General features: G+C 46.9%; 1 protein-coding gene across 1 annotated transcript in view; it reads right to left on the bottom strand.

Annotated features, from left to right (window-relative positions):
• Positions 1–266: 266 nt before the first annotated feature.
• Positions 267–16,335, bottom strand: part of KANSL3 (KAT8 regulatory NSL complex subunit 3) — a 31,622-nt gene continuing 15,553 nt past the window's right edge. The window contains exons 15-23 of the mRNA XM_083454428.1: positions 15,515–15,592; positions 12,338–12,526; positions 10,158–10,242; positions 8,232–8,386; positions 6,616–6,740; positions 5,716–5,938; positions 4,298–4,446; positions 2,191–2,359; positions 267–979 (exon numbers count right to left, since the gene is read on the bottom strand). Of these exons, the coding sequence (XP_083310554.1) occupies positions 423–979; positions 2,191–2,359; positions 4,298–4,446; positions 5,716–5,938; positions 6,616–6,740; positions 8,232–8,386; positions 10,158–10,242; positions 12,338–12,526; positions 15,515–15,592 (1,730 nt within the window). The 3' untranslated portion in view covers positions 267–422. The remainder of the gene's footprint in view (positions 980–2,190; positions 2,360–4,297; positions 4,447–5,715; positions 5,939–6,615; positions 6,741–8,231; positions 8,387–10,157; positions 10,243–12,337; positions 12,527–15,514; positions 15,593–16,335) is intronic.

Genomic DNA, 16,335 nt, shown 5'->3' with positions numbered 1-16,335 from the left:
CCCCCCCACTTTAGAACTTATTAGCTTGGGGCAGGAATCAAGAACTGATATTCTTAATACAATTGCTGCCTGTAAGGGATCTCCAGTTAGGCAAAATGTTTCGCTCCCCATACAAGGGAGGTAAAAAACATTTCACTATCTGTAAAATGTTTGGGTAAGCAACGCTCTAAGAAACCTACCTAGAAACACCCAGCAATCTACATTCAATGCTTGTGAAGATTTAAACATTTCTCCTACAAGGCAATGAAGTCAATGATTAAAGAAAATTATGTACACAAAAAGATACGTTTATTAAAAGTGACAAAGGAACAAAACAGATGAAGGGTCCTCTTGTCATGGAGGACAGGAATGAGAGAACAATACTCCTGCTTCCCTTGCAAAGGCCAGACAGTTCCATGGTAAACTGGCGTGATGCCTCCTTGCTATGGCTTCTGGCTGAGAGCAGGCCCAGCTGTGGCTATGATGGAAGAGCTGGTCAAGTTATTGCCCAATGTGATAAGTGTGGTGCCGGCTCCAGCGGACAACATGCCTTGTGGAAGCAAGTGTCTGTTTGCAAGACTCTCCCTGGTGTGGATGATGGTACTGCTGTCGTCCATGACAGAAGGCACCCTGCCCAGGGTCTCCACAGTCCCGAGCGCATGGCCTTTGGTCAGATTAACCTTCTCCACCCTCTGTCCGAGGGCTCGGTCACCCTTCATGGCTGTTAGTGTAGAAGTCAGTATCACCGTCTTGGATGTCGTCTGCAACAAAGGTCCCACTTTGGAATGCACAAGGCTGCAGGGTGTGCTAGCTGGGGTGGAGGTGGCGAAGGTCACAGCTCCCACGGGGGCTGAGGAGGAGCTGGAGGAAGCAACGGCCGTTTGGACTGCTGTGGGCTTCACAGAGACGGAAGCGGCCTCTGCCATGACAGATTTTGTGAGTGCAGACAGTTTGGCATCTGACATCACATACAGCGTCTTCATGGGGCTTGTGGTGGTTACTATGCAGGAAGAGGAACAAGAAAGGAGTCTCAGTTGGTGCCCGGGTAATTAAACATCTCTACAATCAAGCACCAGGGTGTCATTTACCAGGCACCACCTGCACAGACACAATTTCAGGAGAGATCCATTATCACTCTTATCTTTTTGCACTCAATCTCAGACTGACCACAGCCAGTGACATTCAAATCAGTGAGACAGCCAAGGCCACTATGCTCTCTAGCAACATACAGACGCTTGCTTCTGATAGTTTTCAGAAGACAGTATTCTCAATAACATTCAGGGGAACTCCCAAATGGTGCAATGGGCTGGGTAAACATGAAAGTGGTAGCATTCTCCCATATAATTTCGCACCTTTCCTAATACTGTACCTTGGGCAAAGATTAGATTGTAAATACTAGGGATTCACATAAAAACCTAATTTGCTTTTGCAGACTCTAGAAGGTTATTTTCTAGGTACTGAGAGGGTACCTAGAAATGTAAGTGGTGGGGGAAAAACTGCCAGGAAAGCTGCTGATGTTTCAGACAATGCAGGCAAGATAAATTTGAGAAGCACTTTAAAATGGGAGGAAACCAGCTCCCTAGCTCCTAAGCAGCCCCATGTGTTGATGCAGACACTTCACGTAGAATTAATTCCTTTATGGTTTATGGCAGTGGTTCCCAGATCTGGCTATACTATCCCCTGGAAGGGATTACCGGGGGGCGGGGGGTGCTGGAAGTGTAAATGACTATCACTTTGAAAAGTCTGTATCACTGGATCAAGGTCATTGAGTTTTAATTGGATTTTGAGTAAATGTGCAATAGTTGCTGTTTTGCATTCTACTGTGTCATCTTCCTTACTAGGTCATGCAAACCATTATTCTGCATAATGCTTTTTATAAGGTATAGGGCACTAGGGATGAGTTTGTGGAACCAAAGGGGCACTGTCTCAAAAAGGGTTTGGACCCTCTGTTCCATGCAGTATATGGGCGTCCTTCTGCCTAGCCTAATGACAGGCATTCTGTTTTAAATGAATGAAAGAAACTAGACTGAGCACATGAGCAACCTAGCTATTTGGATTGTTTCATATTCAGTTGAAATGAACATCAGCGGCTATCTACCTAAAAATAGGACAGCTGTTCACCAATGACTACTAAAAGCCGTGACCCGCGGCTACATGATGTACCCCTGCAGCTGGATTTCTAGACGTTGCTTAGATGCCACCATTTCTCACCTACAGATAGTGCTGGTGGTGTTGCTGAGGTTGGTTGAGATGCTGGTTCAGCAGGAGGCATCTCTATGCCAGCCTTGGCTTTGCCAAGTTCCCCCTGAGGCAACAACTTGCTGGAAGGAGTGGAGCTGGAAGCTGCACTGGTGAAGTTTCCAACTGCACTATCTGCGATCTGAAAAATGTAAACACAGAAGAGAAATGGGGGGTAACAAAATGACATTTCTGGCCATAAGCAACTCAGAAGTGTAAGAAAATGGAAAGGACCAAATACCAAAAGTTATGAGAAAGAACCACCTATAGTGCTATAAAAATGTTGTGTGACATGTACATAGAATTATGCCAAAATTTTCATGATTAGGAGGGGGAAACCCTGCTTGAATGCTGTAGAAGTGCATAGCAAACAAAAGTTTCCCAAGCATACTGTTCTTAAGTCTGTTTGTAAGCCTTAGTAGTGCTACTTAGGGTTAAAGGTAAAGGTACCCCTGCCCATACGGGCCAGTCTTGACAGACTCTAGGGTTGTGCGCTCATCTCACTCTATAGGGAGCCAGCGCTGTCCACAGACACTTCCGGGTCATGTGGCCAGCATGACAAGTTGCATCTGGCGAGCCAGCGCAGCACACGGAACGCCGTTTACCTTCCCGCTGGTACTTGCACCCGGGGGTGCTTTCGAACTGCTAGGTTGGCAGGCGCTGGGACCGAACGACGGGAGCACACCCTGCTGCGGGGATTCGAACCGCCCCGTCCCACTTAGGGTTAGGGATGCCCTTTTAACATTGTGCTGCAGTTCCAACTTGTGTATTTCCGATTCCCGGAGATGTAGGTATGAGATGCACACCAAACCTTTTGACCAGGCTGACTCAATAGATCTTTAAATATGCACCAGTAAGTCCCCAGAAACTTCTTCAGCATTTAAGCAAAAGCAGGCTTTGGATTCATACCACAAATTATGGTAATAATCCCATATTATTATCTGACATGACACTTTCCACAAGCTCAGAATCAGACGATCCCTTTATGGGGGTGGGACTGAGAAAACAGAGTAGAAAGTGCATGAAGTGGGTTCCATTACAAACTAAATATATACTATCTTCTTTCTTTTACTATATATTATCTTCTTTCTTTTAATAGATGGGATGTGGGTGGAGCTGTGGTCTAAACCACTGAGCCTTGGGCTTGCCGATCAAAAGGTCGGCAGTTCGAATCCCTGCGACGGGGTGAGCTCCCGTTGCTGGGTCCCAGCTCCTGCCAACCTAGCAGTGCAAAAGCATGCCCAAAAGTGCAAGTAGATTAATAGGTACTGCTCCTGCAGGAAGGTAAACGGCGTTTCCGTGTGCTGCTCTGGTGTCGGTGTTCCACTGCACCAGAAGTGGCTTAGTCATGGCCACATGACCTGGAAAAACTGCCTGTGGAGCGGACACACGCCAGCTCCCTCGGCATGTAAAGCGAGATGAGCGCCGCAACCCCAGAGTCATTCGCGACTGGACTTAACTGCCAGGGGTCCTTTACCTTTATGTCACTTACAATCTGGTTTAACCAGACTTTGCCAACCTGGTGTCTTCCAGATCGTTTGGGCTACAACTCTCCTCAACCCAGCCAGCACACAGATTCATGGAGGATGAGGCTCTCAATGACTACTCATCACAGGAAGTGTGTGCCTCTGAACACCATTTGCTGGGGGACACATGTTGGGAGAGGGCTATTGTGCTCATGTCCTGCTCTTAGGCTTCCCAGAGAGATCTCTTGGACCAGATGGACCTCCCTTTAGGTTTAACCAAATTCCCAAGATAACTCAAAGTCACAAAAGTTAACAATGGCAAAGAGGACGAAACGCCATGTCCTCCATAATGATAGAAGGGCTAAGGGGGATTTGCCAGAAGAGGCAAAACCATCTAGGTGGGTCCTGTGGTAAACAAAGGTGGCAAAGCTTAGCTTGGAGGCAGCTGCTGCTACTAAGCCCGTAAGGCAGCCAATGTCTGGCTGGAAAACCCTTAGAGCAAGAGAGAAGAGGAGAAGGCTGAGTGCCCAGGGCAAGGCTTGAAGACAGTTCTGTGACTGTTCGGTCCCTAATGTACCTCACCTGAATGCTAGAGCTCCAGCAGGCAGAATTACCTGGGGTGGAGGTGGTGGGGACCGTAGCAGCAGCTGCTGCTGCTCTTCCAGCTGGGGCTGTATGCTTCCCATGGCTGCCTGGCTGAGGGTCGTGACTCGGCTGGCCTGTCCTCGCAGAGTCACTGTGATGGTGGTTGGAGCTTTTAAGCCTGGTGGAAATGGAGGGGAAAAGTCACTGGTGCAAGTTGCCCTGGGAACACACATATGCCAGAGTTGGCAGCCACAAATCATAAATTAGGAGTTAGGTTTAGAACTGCCCTTCTATGGGCAGAGACTTTAGAGACTGACATCATCATTGAGGGATAACCAGCCTCATATAACCAAAACGCTTAAGTCTACTTAATGCATGAATAGGTAAGATGTCCAGCCACACTTAGCTTGGTCACACCCCATCACCTTGGGGGGAAGAAAGTAAAATCTATTGCTTCCTTCAGTCTACCATGTGTGTAGAGTTCTGAGTTCCAAGCTCAGATCATATGGCTTTTCTACAAACCATCATTGTGTTCCTGTACCAAATAAATCAGGAGCTTTAACCACTTTGGAACTAACTTAAGTTTTGCTGCCTGTGTTTTCTGAATGCTGTATGGAAAACACATGAATCTGACCTTTGAAAGTTTGTAAGTAAACCATTTCTAACTTACCAAACATGGTCTTTTTCTATACTAGTGGAAGTGAGAAACTTTGGAAGGAATTTAGAAGGGCATATTTTAAAGGTAGAATACCCTATATTTACTTTGCTGCACATTTTGTGATTTTAAATCTCTGTGGGGGTTATTTCACCAAAGAGTACTTGCCCCAAACCTGTATCTTGGGGCATCTACGGAATTCTCCTTTTTTTTAACCTATTTTTTCCTTGCCAATCAACAGTTATGAGACTAGAGAAGGGCAAAGCCTCAGGTGGGTTTTTTGTTTGTTTTCGTTTTTTAGGCTCAGTGCTGGAGAAATCACAATTGTATCTCCCCCTTTCTTCAAGGAGCTCAGGGTGGTGCAACTAGGATTAGGCCACTTAATCTTCAACCTGAGATAGCAAGCCCAATTTAACCCAAACTACCCAGTGAGCTTCCAAGCTGAATGGATATTTTCACTTGGGTCTCTGCAGTCGGACACTCCATGATGGCTCTGTCCATCAGGGTCTGCAGAAGCATGAAAGCCTGCACCAACCTCATCAGCTAATAACTGTAACTCTTGCAGTTGCTGTTGATCCTATTTATACATTTATTGTTTTTGCTACTGAATTCTGATTCACGCCAATGCAAGTTTCTGAATGAAGGAATACTATAGCATTCTGGCTCCATGCCTGTTGTAGTTGGTGTTTTGGCCCCAATCAACTCGCTCCCTCATCAGTATTGCCACAGTGACCTCAGCATACCCACAGAACATAATTATTCGCTGTTCTGCCATTACAGCTGGACTCTTACCTGTCCCCTGACCAGAGATGTGAGCCAGGCCAGGAAGGCTGCTTGCAAGTTTTGCCAGCCCCCCATTAGTAAGCAGCTGGTGAATAGTGGTGGGCTTCCCACTTGCTGAGCCTCCAAGAGATGCCAAGGTTGTGGCAACTGGGATGGTGCGGACGATGGTGCCTGTACTTGTGGTGATGGTGCTCAGGTTCTGGAGTGGGGCTGAGGTCTTCAGCGCTGAGGTCTGCAAGGTGGAAAAAGAGGAACCAGGTTATAAGAATGAAACATCACTGAGCAGGAGGCCTCTCCCTTTTCCCTACTTCATGCTAAAATATCTAAGGGGTTAACCAGGTTTTCTCAAACTTGGGTCCCCAGCTGTTGTTGGACTACAACTCCCACCATCCCTGACCACTGGTCCTGCTAGCTAGGTAAGGTAAAGGTAAAGGACCCCTGGATGGTTAAGTCCAGTTGAATCCGACTATGGGGTGCGGTGCTCATCTCCACTTTCATGTGAGGGAGCAGGCATTTGTCTGTAGACAGCTTTTCTGGGTCATACGGCCAGCATGACTACACTGGTTCTGGTGCATGGAATACCGTGAAAAGTGCCAGAGTGCATGGAAACGCAGTTTACCTTCCCATCACAGTGGTACCTATTTATCTACTCATGCTGGTATGCTTTCAAACAGCTAGGTTGGCAGGAGCTGGGACAAAGCAACAGGAGCTCACTCTGTTGCAGGGATTCGAACCGCCGACCTTACAATTGGCAAGCCCAAGAGGTTTGGTGGTTTAGACCACAGCGCTGCCCACATCCATAACTAGGTATGATGGGAGTTGTAGCCCAACAACAGCTGGGGATGCATGTTTGAAACCTTTGGCCCACTGGTTGAGCAGGGACCCCACAGGTTGCTCACACGGACCTACCTGAGCCAAAGGCCCTGCAGCAGCAGCAGCAGCAGCAACACTTGTTGGGAGAGCGGCTGGCTTTGTGCCAATGTCCTGCAGGCTGAAGCTCAAGCCTTGCAGGAGGCTGCTGGCAGAAGCTGCCCCTGGAGATAAACCAAAGAGAAGCAAGAGGGTTATTCATTCTGTGCTTCGAGAAACAAATCTGCTGTCTGAACCAGCAATCTGATCCCGTCAGACAACTCAAGAACAGCTTTGGAGCCAACAACCCAGGGTAGCCAGACAGATGCTCTCCCCATTCAGCTGACAGGCCTGGACTGCACATCTGAAGCCACCCCAAGCCTCTGTGAAATGCAAGCAGAGGCTTCCTACTCATGTCACCCAGCAGCTTTGTGCCAGAGAGGCTTGCCTTATGGAAGGAGAATAAAAAGAAGCAGCGCTGAGCGGGTGAAGGCTGGAATGTGAATGTTGTGTTCGCAAGAGAACCATGAGAGAAGGGTGGAACAACATTCACAGAGGAGCTACTGCTATAACTGCTGAGGACAAAGTAAGGAGAGAAAGATAAGGAAGTTGGTATGCCATGTGATTAAAGCATTAGAAACAAGAAGAAACTATTGTCATATATGAAAATAGCTGCCCCTTTGCTTGTAAGAGCATAAATGCTAGTGCTTTTTTTTCATATCTGGGGTGTCACCCCTCAACTACCGTATTTTTCGCCCTATAGGACACACTTTTCCCCTCCAAAGATGAAGGGGAAATCTGTGTGCGTCCTATGGGGCGAATGCAGGCTTTCGCTGAAGCTATCCGCAAGCCTTGCGCGGCCGGGGGGAGTTCCCGCGGGCTCGCAAGGCTTGCGGGTGGCAGCCTGAAGCCCAGAGCATGGGGCGCCCTCCGGAGGATGCCCTGTGCTTCGCGCAGGTGTCCGCAAGCCTTGCGCGCCCGGGGGAACTCCCCCCAGGCGCGCAAGGCTTGTGGATAGCAGCGTGAAGCACGTGATAGCAGCCTGTCCTGGGAGCTGGGGGGGGGGGGAATGAGGTGCGTCCTATGGGCCAGTGTGCCCTATAGGGCGAAAAATACAGTACTTGCCAGTTGAGGTTGTGTCTCACTGGCCTTACAATGCCGAAATAAATGTCCTGTTGGACTGATAACTGGATTTTATTGGCCGTTGCAGGCTGAACCCACAGGGTACTGGGTTTGAATCAGTATTTCCCCTAAAGCCTGGCATCAACACCACTGTCTTTTTGGAGTGGTGCTACGTGGAAAAGGCTTTTAAATAAGCACTCTGAAGTTCTTTTTTGTATTAACTCATCCTTACTTATTCCATTATTGATCATGTCTTACCTGCTATCCTGGTTTTGATTTTCAATTGATGGCTTACATTGTTTGTTTAATTGTTTGCTTTTAAACCTTTCATTGTTAGCCACCCTAGAAGCACCGTTTGCTGAGGGCCTTCAGGGTGGCCAATTTAATAAAAATAAAAATATTCAAAAACTGAGGTCTTCTCAATCTACCTTGATGCCAGAGAGCACAAGTACTAAAGGCATTCTCAGATGCAGGCCAGAGGCAACGGTTGCTTTCAGAGGCCTGGGGGGGGGGGTAATCTTGCCTTTTCACAGAAAGAAAGAGTCAGAAGTTACCTTGGACAGCGCTGCTTGGCTGGGCCTGCATACAATGTGTGCCACTTGCCACCAGCCTGTTCTGCAGAGCGTGGAAAGCACTTGGGGCTGTGCTGCTAGGGATCGTGGCCAAGGGGGTGGGACTGATAGAGGGGGAGGAAAAAAAGGAAACGCAGTTAAATTATTAAGCACACACACACTGCACACAGATCTTGGCATGGGGTAAGTGGAATCGCTCAGCCACAAATGAGATTTGCTTTTCCTCCAAAGCCATTGTTTGGCTCCCCTGCATGCAGCACCTGAAGCCACTTGCCCTGCAGGTGCCCTTTCTGGGGTGTGTCTGCGCCAGTGCTTGCAGCACATGGTAGCTTGGCTTCCATAGTTTCTTCTATGCCATGCTGACTGTAGGCCACTTCACACTTACATGCACTTTAAGAATGAAGTGAATAAGCTTTAAGAAGTTTTTCTCCCTCTCGTATAACACTAGCAGTAGCGTGCATCCAGTGAAGCTGAACCGTGGAAGATTCAGGACAGATAAAATAAAGTCCTTCTCCACACAGTGCAGAGTTATCGACTATGGAACTCCCTCCCCCAGGAGACAATGATGGCCACCAACCTAGATGGCATTAAAGGAGGATTAGACAAATTCATGGAGGAGAAGGCTATCCCTGGCTACCAGCCATGATGGCTCTGCTCTGCCTCCACTGTCAGAAGCAGCAGTGCTTCTAAATACCAGTCTCTGGAACCCACAGGAGGGGAGACGGCTCTTGTGCTTGGATCCTGCTTGCAGGTTTCCGTTGGGGGCATCTGGTTGGCCACTGTGAGAACAGGATGCTGGACTAGCTGGGCCATTGGTCTGATGCAGCAGATGCTCTTCTTGTGTATTTGGGTAGTCCTGCTGGACCACACCAATCACCGGTCTTGTCCAATTTGCTCCATTTCCCATATTAGCCAGCCAGGTGCATATGAGAAGCCCATTATAAGGGCATTAAGGGGCTCTTCCTGCTGCTGCTTCACAGCACACAGTGTTTAGACCCAGGAGGGAACCGATAAGTCATCATGAGGCCCAGGATGGTGTTAGTAGGCCCATCCTCCATAGATGTGTAAAATCTCCTCCTAAGGGTGGGATAGATTATTGTAACCATTTATTAAATTTCTATACCACCCTTCATCCGAAGATGACAGGGTGTTTACAATATAAAAATGTTCAGTTTCTGTTAATTGATTCTCATGAAAACTTACAGATTCTGGCTTCACACAATTAACTCAAGGCAGTGTCAATTTACTCTTGGCAGAAAGCCAAGGTCTGCTTGACCTAGAAACTACTTACTCTGATTGGTTAACGACCAGCACTCAACTCTGTTATCTAGGAATGCTAGCACAGTTTGGTGTGTTAGGTGTGTTAGGAGTAGGAGTGCTGTGTCTGGTTAAGAGAGAGAGAGAAAGAAAGGATTTATTTTGCTTTGTTTTGTATGCAGAAACTATGCTGGTTTCTTTTCCTTTTTAATAAATCCTGTAAATAGTTATTCTGAGTCTAGCTGACTAGTCATTTCCACCTCAACTGGCTTCTTCGCTGTGCAGGAAAACTCTGCTACGTTTGGGCTAAAGCCATTAGAGCTATGCCTGACACTTCAAAGTTCCATGAAAAAATACATACCATAATACAAAACCCCCGCTGAGCAACTGACCATCATTATTACACACACTGTTTTGAAAGGAAGGGAAGGTTAATTTTTAAAATGAATGAATGAATGTACCATGCATCAATGAATTCCATAAATGAAGCATTTCTCAGAGTTGGATGTGTGAGCTGATTTTCATGGGGGAAACACTGGTGATTTGAGATTAGCAAGGCAACTCTTGGTGGCAACCCATTCACAAATGCAGCCTACCCCTAAAAGATGCACGAATTGGTCCTAAATGCATCGAAGGCCAGCAGATACTCACTTGGAGGTGGCAAGCAATCCAGGCGCCTCCTTGACAGCCAAGGTGGATGGTCCCAAGGTTGCAGCAATAGGCTTCCCTGCAGCTACTGCAAAAGGAAAGAAAGGAGTAAGAGGAGTCAGTTTCTGTTGCAGTATGTCGGAAGGACTGAAAAAGACCAAGCATCAACCCATAGCCTGACACTGCCGTGAAAGATGCAAGAAATACCACGTCACTATGTGACTCACTCAGCACATACAGCAGAGTAACAATTGAACTGGATTCTAGACTCCAAACAGCCTCACTGCCTCCAAAGCACCAGGCTGTCTAGTTTGGAAGCAGCAATCAGCACTCCTGCCTGCTGACTTAATTTATACTTATTTCCCTTGTTCTGTTATGCCAAACACCCTTCTTTCTTTACTACCTCTTAGCACTGGCCAATCATTCATAGCAGGGCTTGTCTTAAAGCATCTCTCATATAAAATACACAGGAACAGAAGCAAGTTAAAATCACGCGTTTATTGCAGTGTTTTGGATACAAATGAAAATCTGTCTTGCACATTCCACCTGTCCACGTATGGTAAGAGGGAATTCTTGTTTGGTTCAAGTTTACTTCTGCATTTCATTATTGTCTGTGAAAAGAAATAAAGTTTGGATAATTAAAAAATTAAAGAGAGACAGAGACTTTCAAAGCTGATAAATTTATGCCCCAGTGATTAAACAGGGATTAGTTAATTTGTACAGTAAAAATAAATAAATCTACTGTTGAATTAACTAAAGGGAAGATTTACAAAAGTATAACATTTTACAGCTTTGGAAGTCTCCATGTCCAGATGTGCTCAAACTATGTGAAGCCCTCTTCGTAGAAGGGTTGGCTCGATAGCCTACTCTTGCTTCCATTTTAAAAGCCTTAGCTGGTTTATCCCCAATAAATGTTTCAAGTGTGGCTATCCTATCTCCTGGTTCACACTGAGCTTGGGCGCCCATGCAAATCACTAGACCGCTCTAGACGTAGTTCCCGTTTAGCAATGTGCTGCTGCTGCTGTTACATCATGTGCTCATCAGCAAATACAGTCATTCCCATTCAGGGTCCTTCCCTCCTATGTGAGGGCAGCGAACCGAGATGTGCAACAGAGTGTGCCCTCCTTCAGGGAGCTGTGGCCACTCCCAGCCCCTTACCAGCATACTTGTATAAGCCATGCACACATCCGCACAGTTGCTGCATCCAAACATGCTACAGGTTGGGAAATCATTTGCAATCAACTACATATTTCAGGCAATGAGAATGTTACAAAACAATAATCACATCTAGAAGCTGGCTATGCCAAGGAATTTGAAATCACAAAGGATCTTCCAATGGAAGTCAGCATCAGTCCTAGAAAGAGCTTTTCCTATGGGGGATCTTGAGCTCCCAGGTGGAAGATTTTGTGGAAAACACCTGTTAGTTTTGGAAAAGCTAATTATATTGGCTCAGAAACCAAATGCCATGGACATCAGAAAGAAGAATATTTTTAAAAATTGAACAGACCACTGGCCAGGCCTTTAAAAATCAACATGCCCTAGACATATTCCACAAAGCTGTTTTCTGCCTCCCATCAACCACAGCTGTAAACTTAGTAGCCATGGCCCCCTGGTTACCACGCACTATGACGAGGGTAAGAGGCAGCCTTGTAAGCACCTTCCAGTGAGGGCTTTCTTGGAGCTGCTGTTTGTGCCTTTCTTGCTCTCACTTTGCAGTGCAATCTGCAGAAATCCATACAAGGGGCCTCAGTTTTGTGACGGCCATGTCTTTCACAGCAATGCTTTATTAGTTTAGCTCACAGAGCAACTCTAACATAACTAGATCCCAACAAATTCTCCAACTCTAGCTTCAAAACACACCTGCATCCAAGAAACGTTAGAAAACGTTCCTCTTTTGTTTATAATGCTCCTGCAACTCAGAGCTGCTCATGAAAAATATTAGCTAATTATTCCCTGGAACTAATACAATGGCCTAAACCTTGCATGTCAGATGATAACACGTTTTAGGCACTTGCTCTGCACTGTCCCATACACTAGACCAAACCATTAATCCACCAGCCTAGCCTAGCACTCTCCCAACCAAAACGCCACTTAAGGCAATTGACACACATCTCCTGTGACCTTCAGACCCTCCCTCCTCACCACTGGTCACCTGTAAGTGAGCTCTAGTTCCCAGGACTCACTTTCTGGCGGTGCCTCTAAGGGGGCTCCATTCCCTGCGTCAGCAGATTCTCCATGGGAGACGATGGTCACCTTGATTTTGGCTCGCTTGGAAGATTTGCTGCAGTGAGTTGGACTGGGGGCCTGGTGCCTCTTCAGCTGCATTCGTACATCTTCTTTCTCCCTGGCCTCTGACTGCTGCTCTGAAGAGACTGAAACCAGAGAATACAAGACAGCTTGTTGAAACTAAGTGTACAGGGGAAACCTCGCAACACAAACCTGTGCATGGTGTGCCCAGACACATCCCTGCAGTTTCCTCCAGGCTACCCTGTGCAAAGTGTCATTTTGCTTCGCAGGCGACAAGAACCCTTCTTCTCTTTCTTTGAAGCTGTCACCTCGCCTGCCAATCATCAGCATCAAATAGAAATTAATCAGGGGTGCCATTCAAGCTGCAAACTAGGAGAAGGGAAGGAGGACTTGTAGGATATGGATGGAGGGGCCAACAGGTAAAGGAAGAAGAGATCAGTTACTGGAGAGGCATTGTGAGCTGCACTCATGAAATAGATGGACTTCATTTCAAAACACATGAGCTCTTTCCTAATGGACGTACCAGATTCCACAGCAGGGCTGCAATCCTAAGCAAACTTACCTGGAACTAACTCATTCTGAAATCACCAAGACTTCAGCCTAACAATTTTTTAACTTGGTATTAATCTTATTGCGTTCAGCATGATTTATGTGCAAGTAAACATGGTTTACTTGTCAGATTCTCTCTGCTAATGCCTTCAACACACAACTTATGCTAGCTAGGTACTTTTTCCTTCTTACTGCATCACTCAGGCTTAGAGATAGAAGAGTGGTGTCTTTCAAGTCCCTAAAACCACACCCCTTTAGCAAAATTCAGAACTCTCTTCCTGGTTCAGACCAAACAGCAAACTGGACAGATGGCTTCATTACTGGATCTTTCTGGGAACCAAATCTCTGAACATCTCACAAACAGGGATTTTTTCCAAGTTTAAAGCCTACTCGCCCCCAATATGTTATCATTCCACAATGTGCAGATGCTAGAGAAGCCACAGCATTGAATACGCGATGTTTTTGCTCTATAGTGTTGGGCATCGATAGCTAATGGTACCAAGAACAGCTGAGAGTAAAGTTCAGTATTTGTTTGTCCTGGATGAGGAAACAACCCATGAACCTGATTCATGCCAAGCAGCCACTTTCACCAGGGCCATCAGCATGGAGTCAGTTTTCTGTTAACACATTGCTTTGAAACCTGGTGCATGCTCTGCTCCGAAGTTACTCGAGATGTTTTGCTGAGAATGTGGAGAATCACTTAGAACAAAGCAGCCAAGGTGTGTGTGTGTGTGTGTGTGTGTGTGCGCGTGTGTGCACTCACAGTAGTCCAAAACAACCAAGTACTCCACACACAACTCCAGAGGTGACTAAGCTACAGCTCTCCAGATGCTGATGGACTCCAGCCCCAAACATCAGTGATGCTGGCTGGGGCGGATGGGAATAGGAGTCCAAACACATCTAGAGGTTAGCCGCCCCTGCTCTCTTCTGTTCACTAGCAGCTCAGAGCCACCAAATTAATGGAGCAGAAAGTGAATGCTGAGCCTGTTTCCAGGCTGAGGCACCCCAAGAATTCTACGGGATCTCTGTCGGCTCTGCTGCTGCTCTGAGGTGAATGAGGATACCATTTTCAGACTAAACTTCTGTGCAGGCTGGGAAGGAAACTGACAACCTGCATTTGTTACGGTAGTTCCAGCAAGTTCCAATTAACTGGCACTGTTTCTATGTATCCAGACTGCTGAAGAAAGCCAAGTCAAAACATAGCCATTGAATTGATGTAGCTGTACACATATCTTGTTTCTTTAATGAATAAACTGGCACCAAGCACTGTGTTTTACAAAATTAGTGAGAGCTGGCTACTTAGCTAATGTTATTTTCATAGTGTATATGGTACTTTTCACACACAATTCTACTCTGACATTTGTTTCGATTTCATTACTGTTGCTTTTGTTTAATAGTGTTGTATGCACTTGTACTAGGTGGGAATCAGGTCCTCCTGCCATGACAGGGACGCTGCTGCATTCCCCCATCACTGAAAATCCACTGGGGAATTCAGTTCATACCATCAGATTACAGGAAGAGGACATCAGAGCCACCAAAGCCATCTGGGGTAGGGAGCAAGCAGCCTCCTCCAGGTCAACCAGACAGCGAAGGGGCAGTAAACCTCAGGCAGGCCATGTCCCAAATGTGGCTCTCCAAACCTCTCCACCTGGCCTTTGGAATTCTCCCTAGGTCATGCCCCAAACTGGTCCTGCTTCACACCTCAAGTGTTTTTGCCTGGCTGGAATATGCCTTTGTACGTAATAATGCCTCATTTGTCTTGATGGATCAAAGAAAGAGAAGGGTGTGAGAGTCTGTGTAGAAGCTAGGCTACCAAACCAAGGTAAAATTTATTGCTCCACCCGGTTTTGCACCTGGCCCTGCCGACCAGTAGAATGCGGCCCTTGGAAGGCTGCCCAGAAGGAATCACTCTCACCTCAAAAAAACACCCTTATTAGCACAAGGCCCTACCAGAAATGCATTGCCATGCATTTATCAGGCCACACTTCCATCACAATGAAGCTTGGGCAAGGAATAATTCCTAGCGGATTGTAGCCTATGATGGGTCACGATCTGTCTACCAGATCTGTCCCACTTTGCCATCTTTAATTTCTAGAGTTCAAAACCCACCAAGACCAGGTGGCAGGCAGCCTGCTGCCTCCTGAAGAACAGGTGGTAAAGCTAGCCTCACTGCAACACCCCAAGCTTCCCCTGCCAACTGTTCATCTCCCTCTTGTGGTAGCAGTTTGCAACTTCCAGGAGCACCATGGAAAAAGCAGGCCTGGAACAGCTGGGCCGGTCCAGGCAGAAAATAGTTTTGTTTAAGCCCACTGCAAAAACTGCCTCCAGCAGCGATGAAATTTTCAAAGCTATGTAAAAAAGTGGGGCGGGTGGGTAGGAAGAGAAGGTGCTTCATACTCTAAGCTGTCCTCTTCAGCTACTTCAGCTCCTGCTAAAGCAACAGGAGGAGTGGGAGAAGGCAGAAGAGGTCCCAAACACTGCCAAAGCAGCGCAAGGAGGGAGAGAGAAGGAGGGTGAGGGAAGCAGAGAGAGGCAGCAGAGGCAGAAAGTGAGGAGATACTCACCAAAGAGGCATGAAGAGGTGCCAGGAGGAAGAGATTTCCTCACCAGCATGTTTTGTTTCAGAAAGGCAGCAAACTGAGCTGAAATGAATCAGAGAAAATTACAGTCCTGCAGCTCATGTTGGGGGGGGGGGGGCATCCCTCTGACCCACCATGAGAAGAGAAACTCTGCAGCTGGCTGGCTGGCAAGTAGATCCAAGAAGCATCTCTAACTGGCATGGCTGTAGCCCAGCCTCCCCCAACCCTTCAAAGCAGTGCTAGCCAGGGCTGATGGGACTGTCAACAGTTCAAAAACATCTGAAGGGCAGCAGTTTGGTGCAGAATCCTATAGCATATAGCCTGTCACTGGGGCTTTGAGATCACCCACTCCACCCTGACCAGCAGAACCGGGCAGCAACTTCTGTCAGAGACAGCAAAAACAGGTTTCTGAGTTGTTCTCTCTCTCTCTCCCTCACTGACTGCACTTTCAGCTATTGCCTGAGCAGGGTCACTTACTAATACAAATCACACGAAGTCATTTCAGACATATTTAATTATAACTGCAAAACACTTGGCACAAACAACACACAACACATTAGGAAGCAAAATGTGACTGCTGATTGCCATTGTTTGGGGCTCAACACAGCAGCACTCCAAGCACCCACTCCTGAATGGAGGTATGTGGCATAAAGCCTGCTAGCACTGGCCAGCTGCTACAGTAAATTTATGGCTACCTTGAGAGTCTGAATTCTAACAAAGCAAAGGAGTGACCATGCTGCCACACATGCACTTATTTTGATCTGCTGCTAGGATGTGCCTAAATCTGTAATTTAGAACAATCAAAG

This window comes from Podarcis tiliguerta (assembly GCF_965153285.1).
Source record: "Podarcis tiliguerta genome assembly, chromosome: 8".
NCBI classification, from domain to species: domain Eukaryota; kingdom Metazoa; phylum Chordata; class Lepidosauria; order Squamata; family Lacertidae; genus Podarcis; species Podarcis tiliguerta.
Note: the sequence above shows the minus strand (reverse complement) of the source record. Positions and strands in the feature narration are given on the sequence as shown.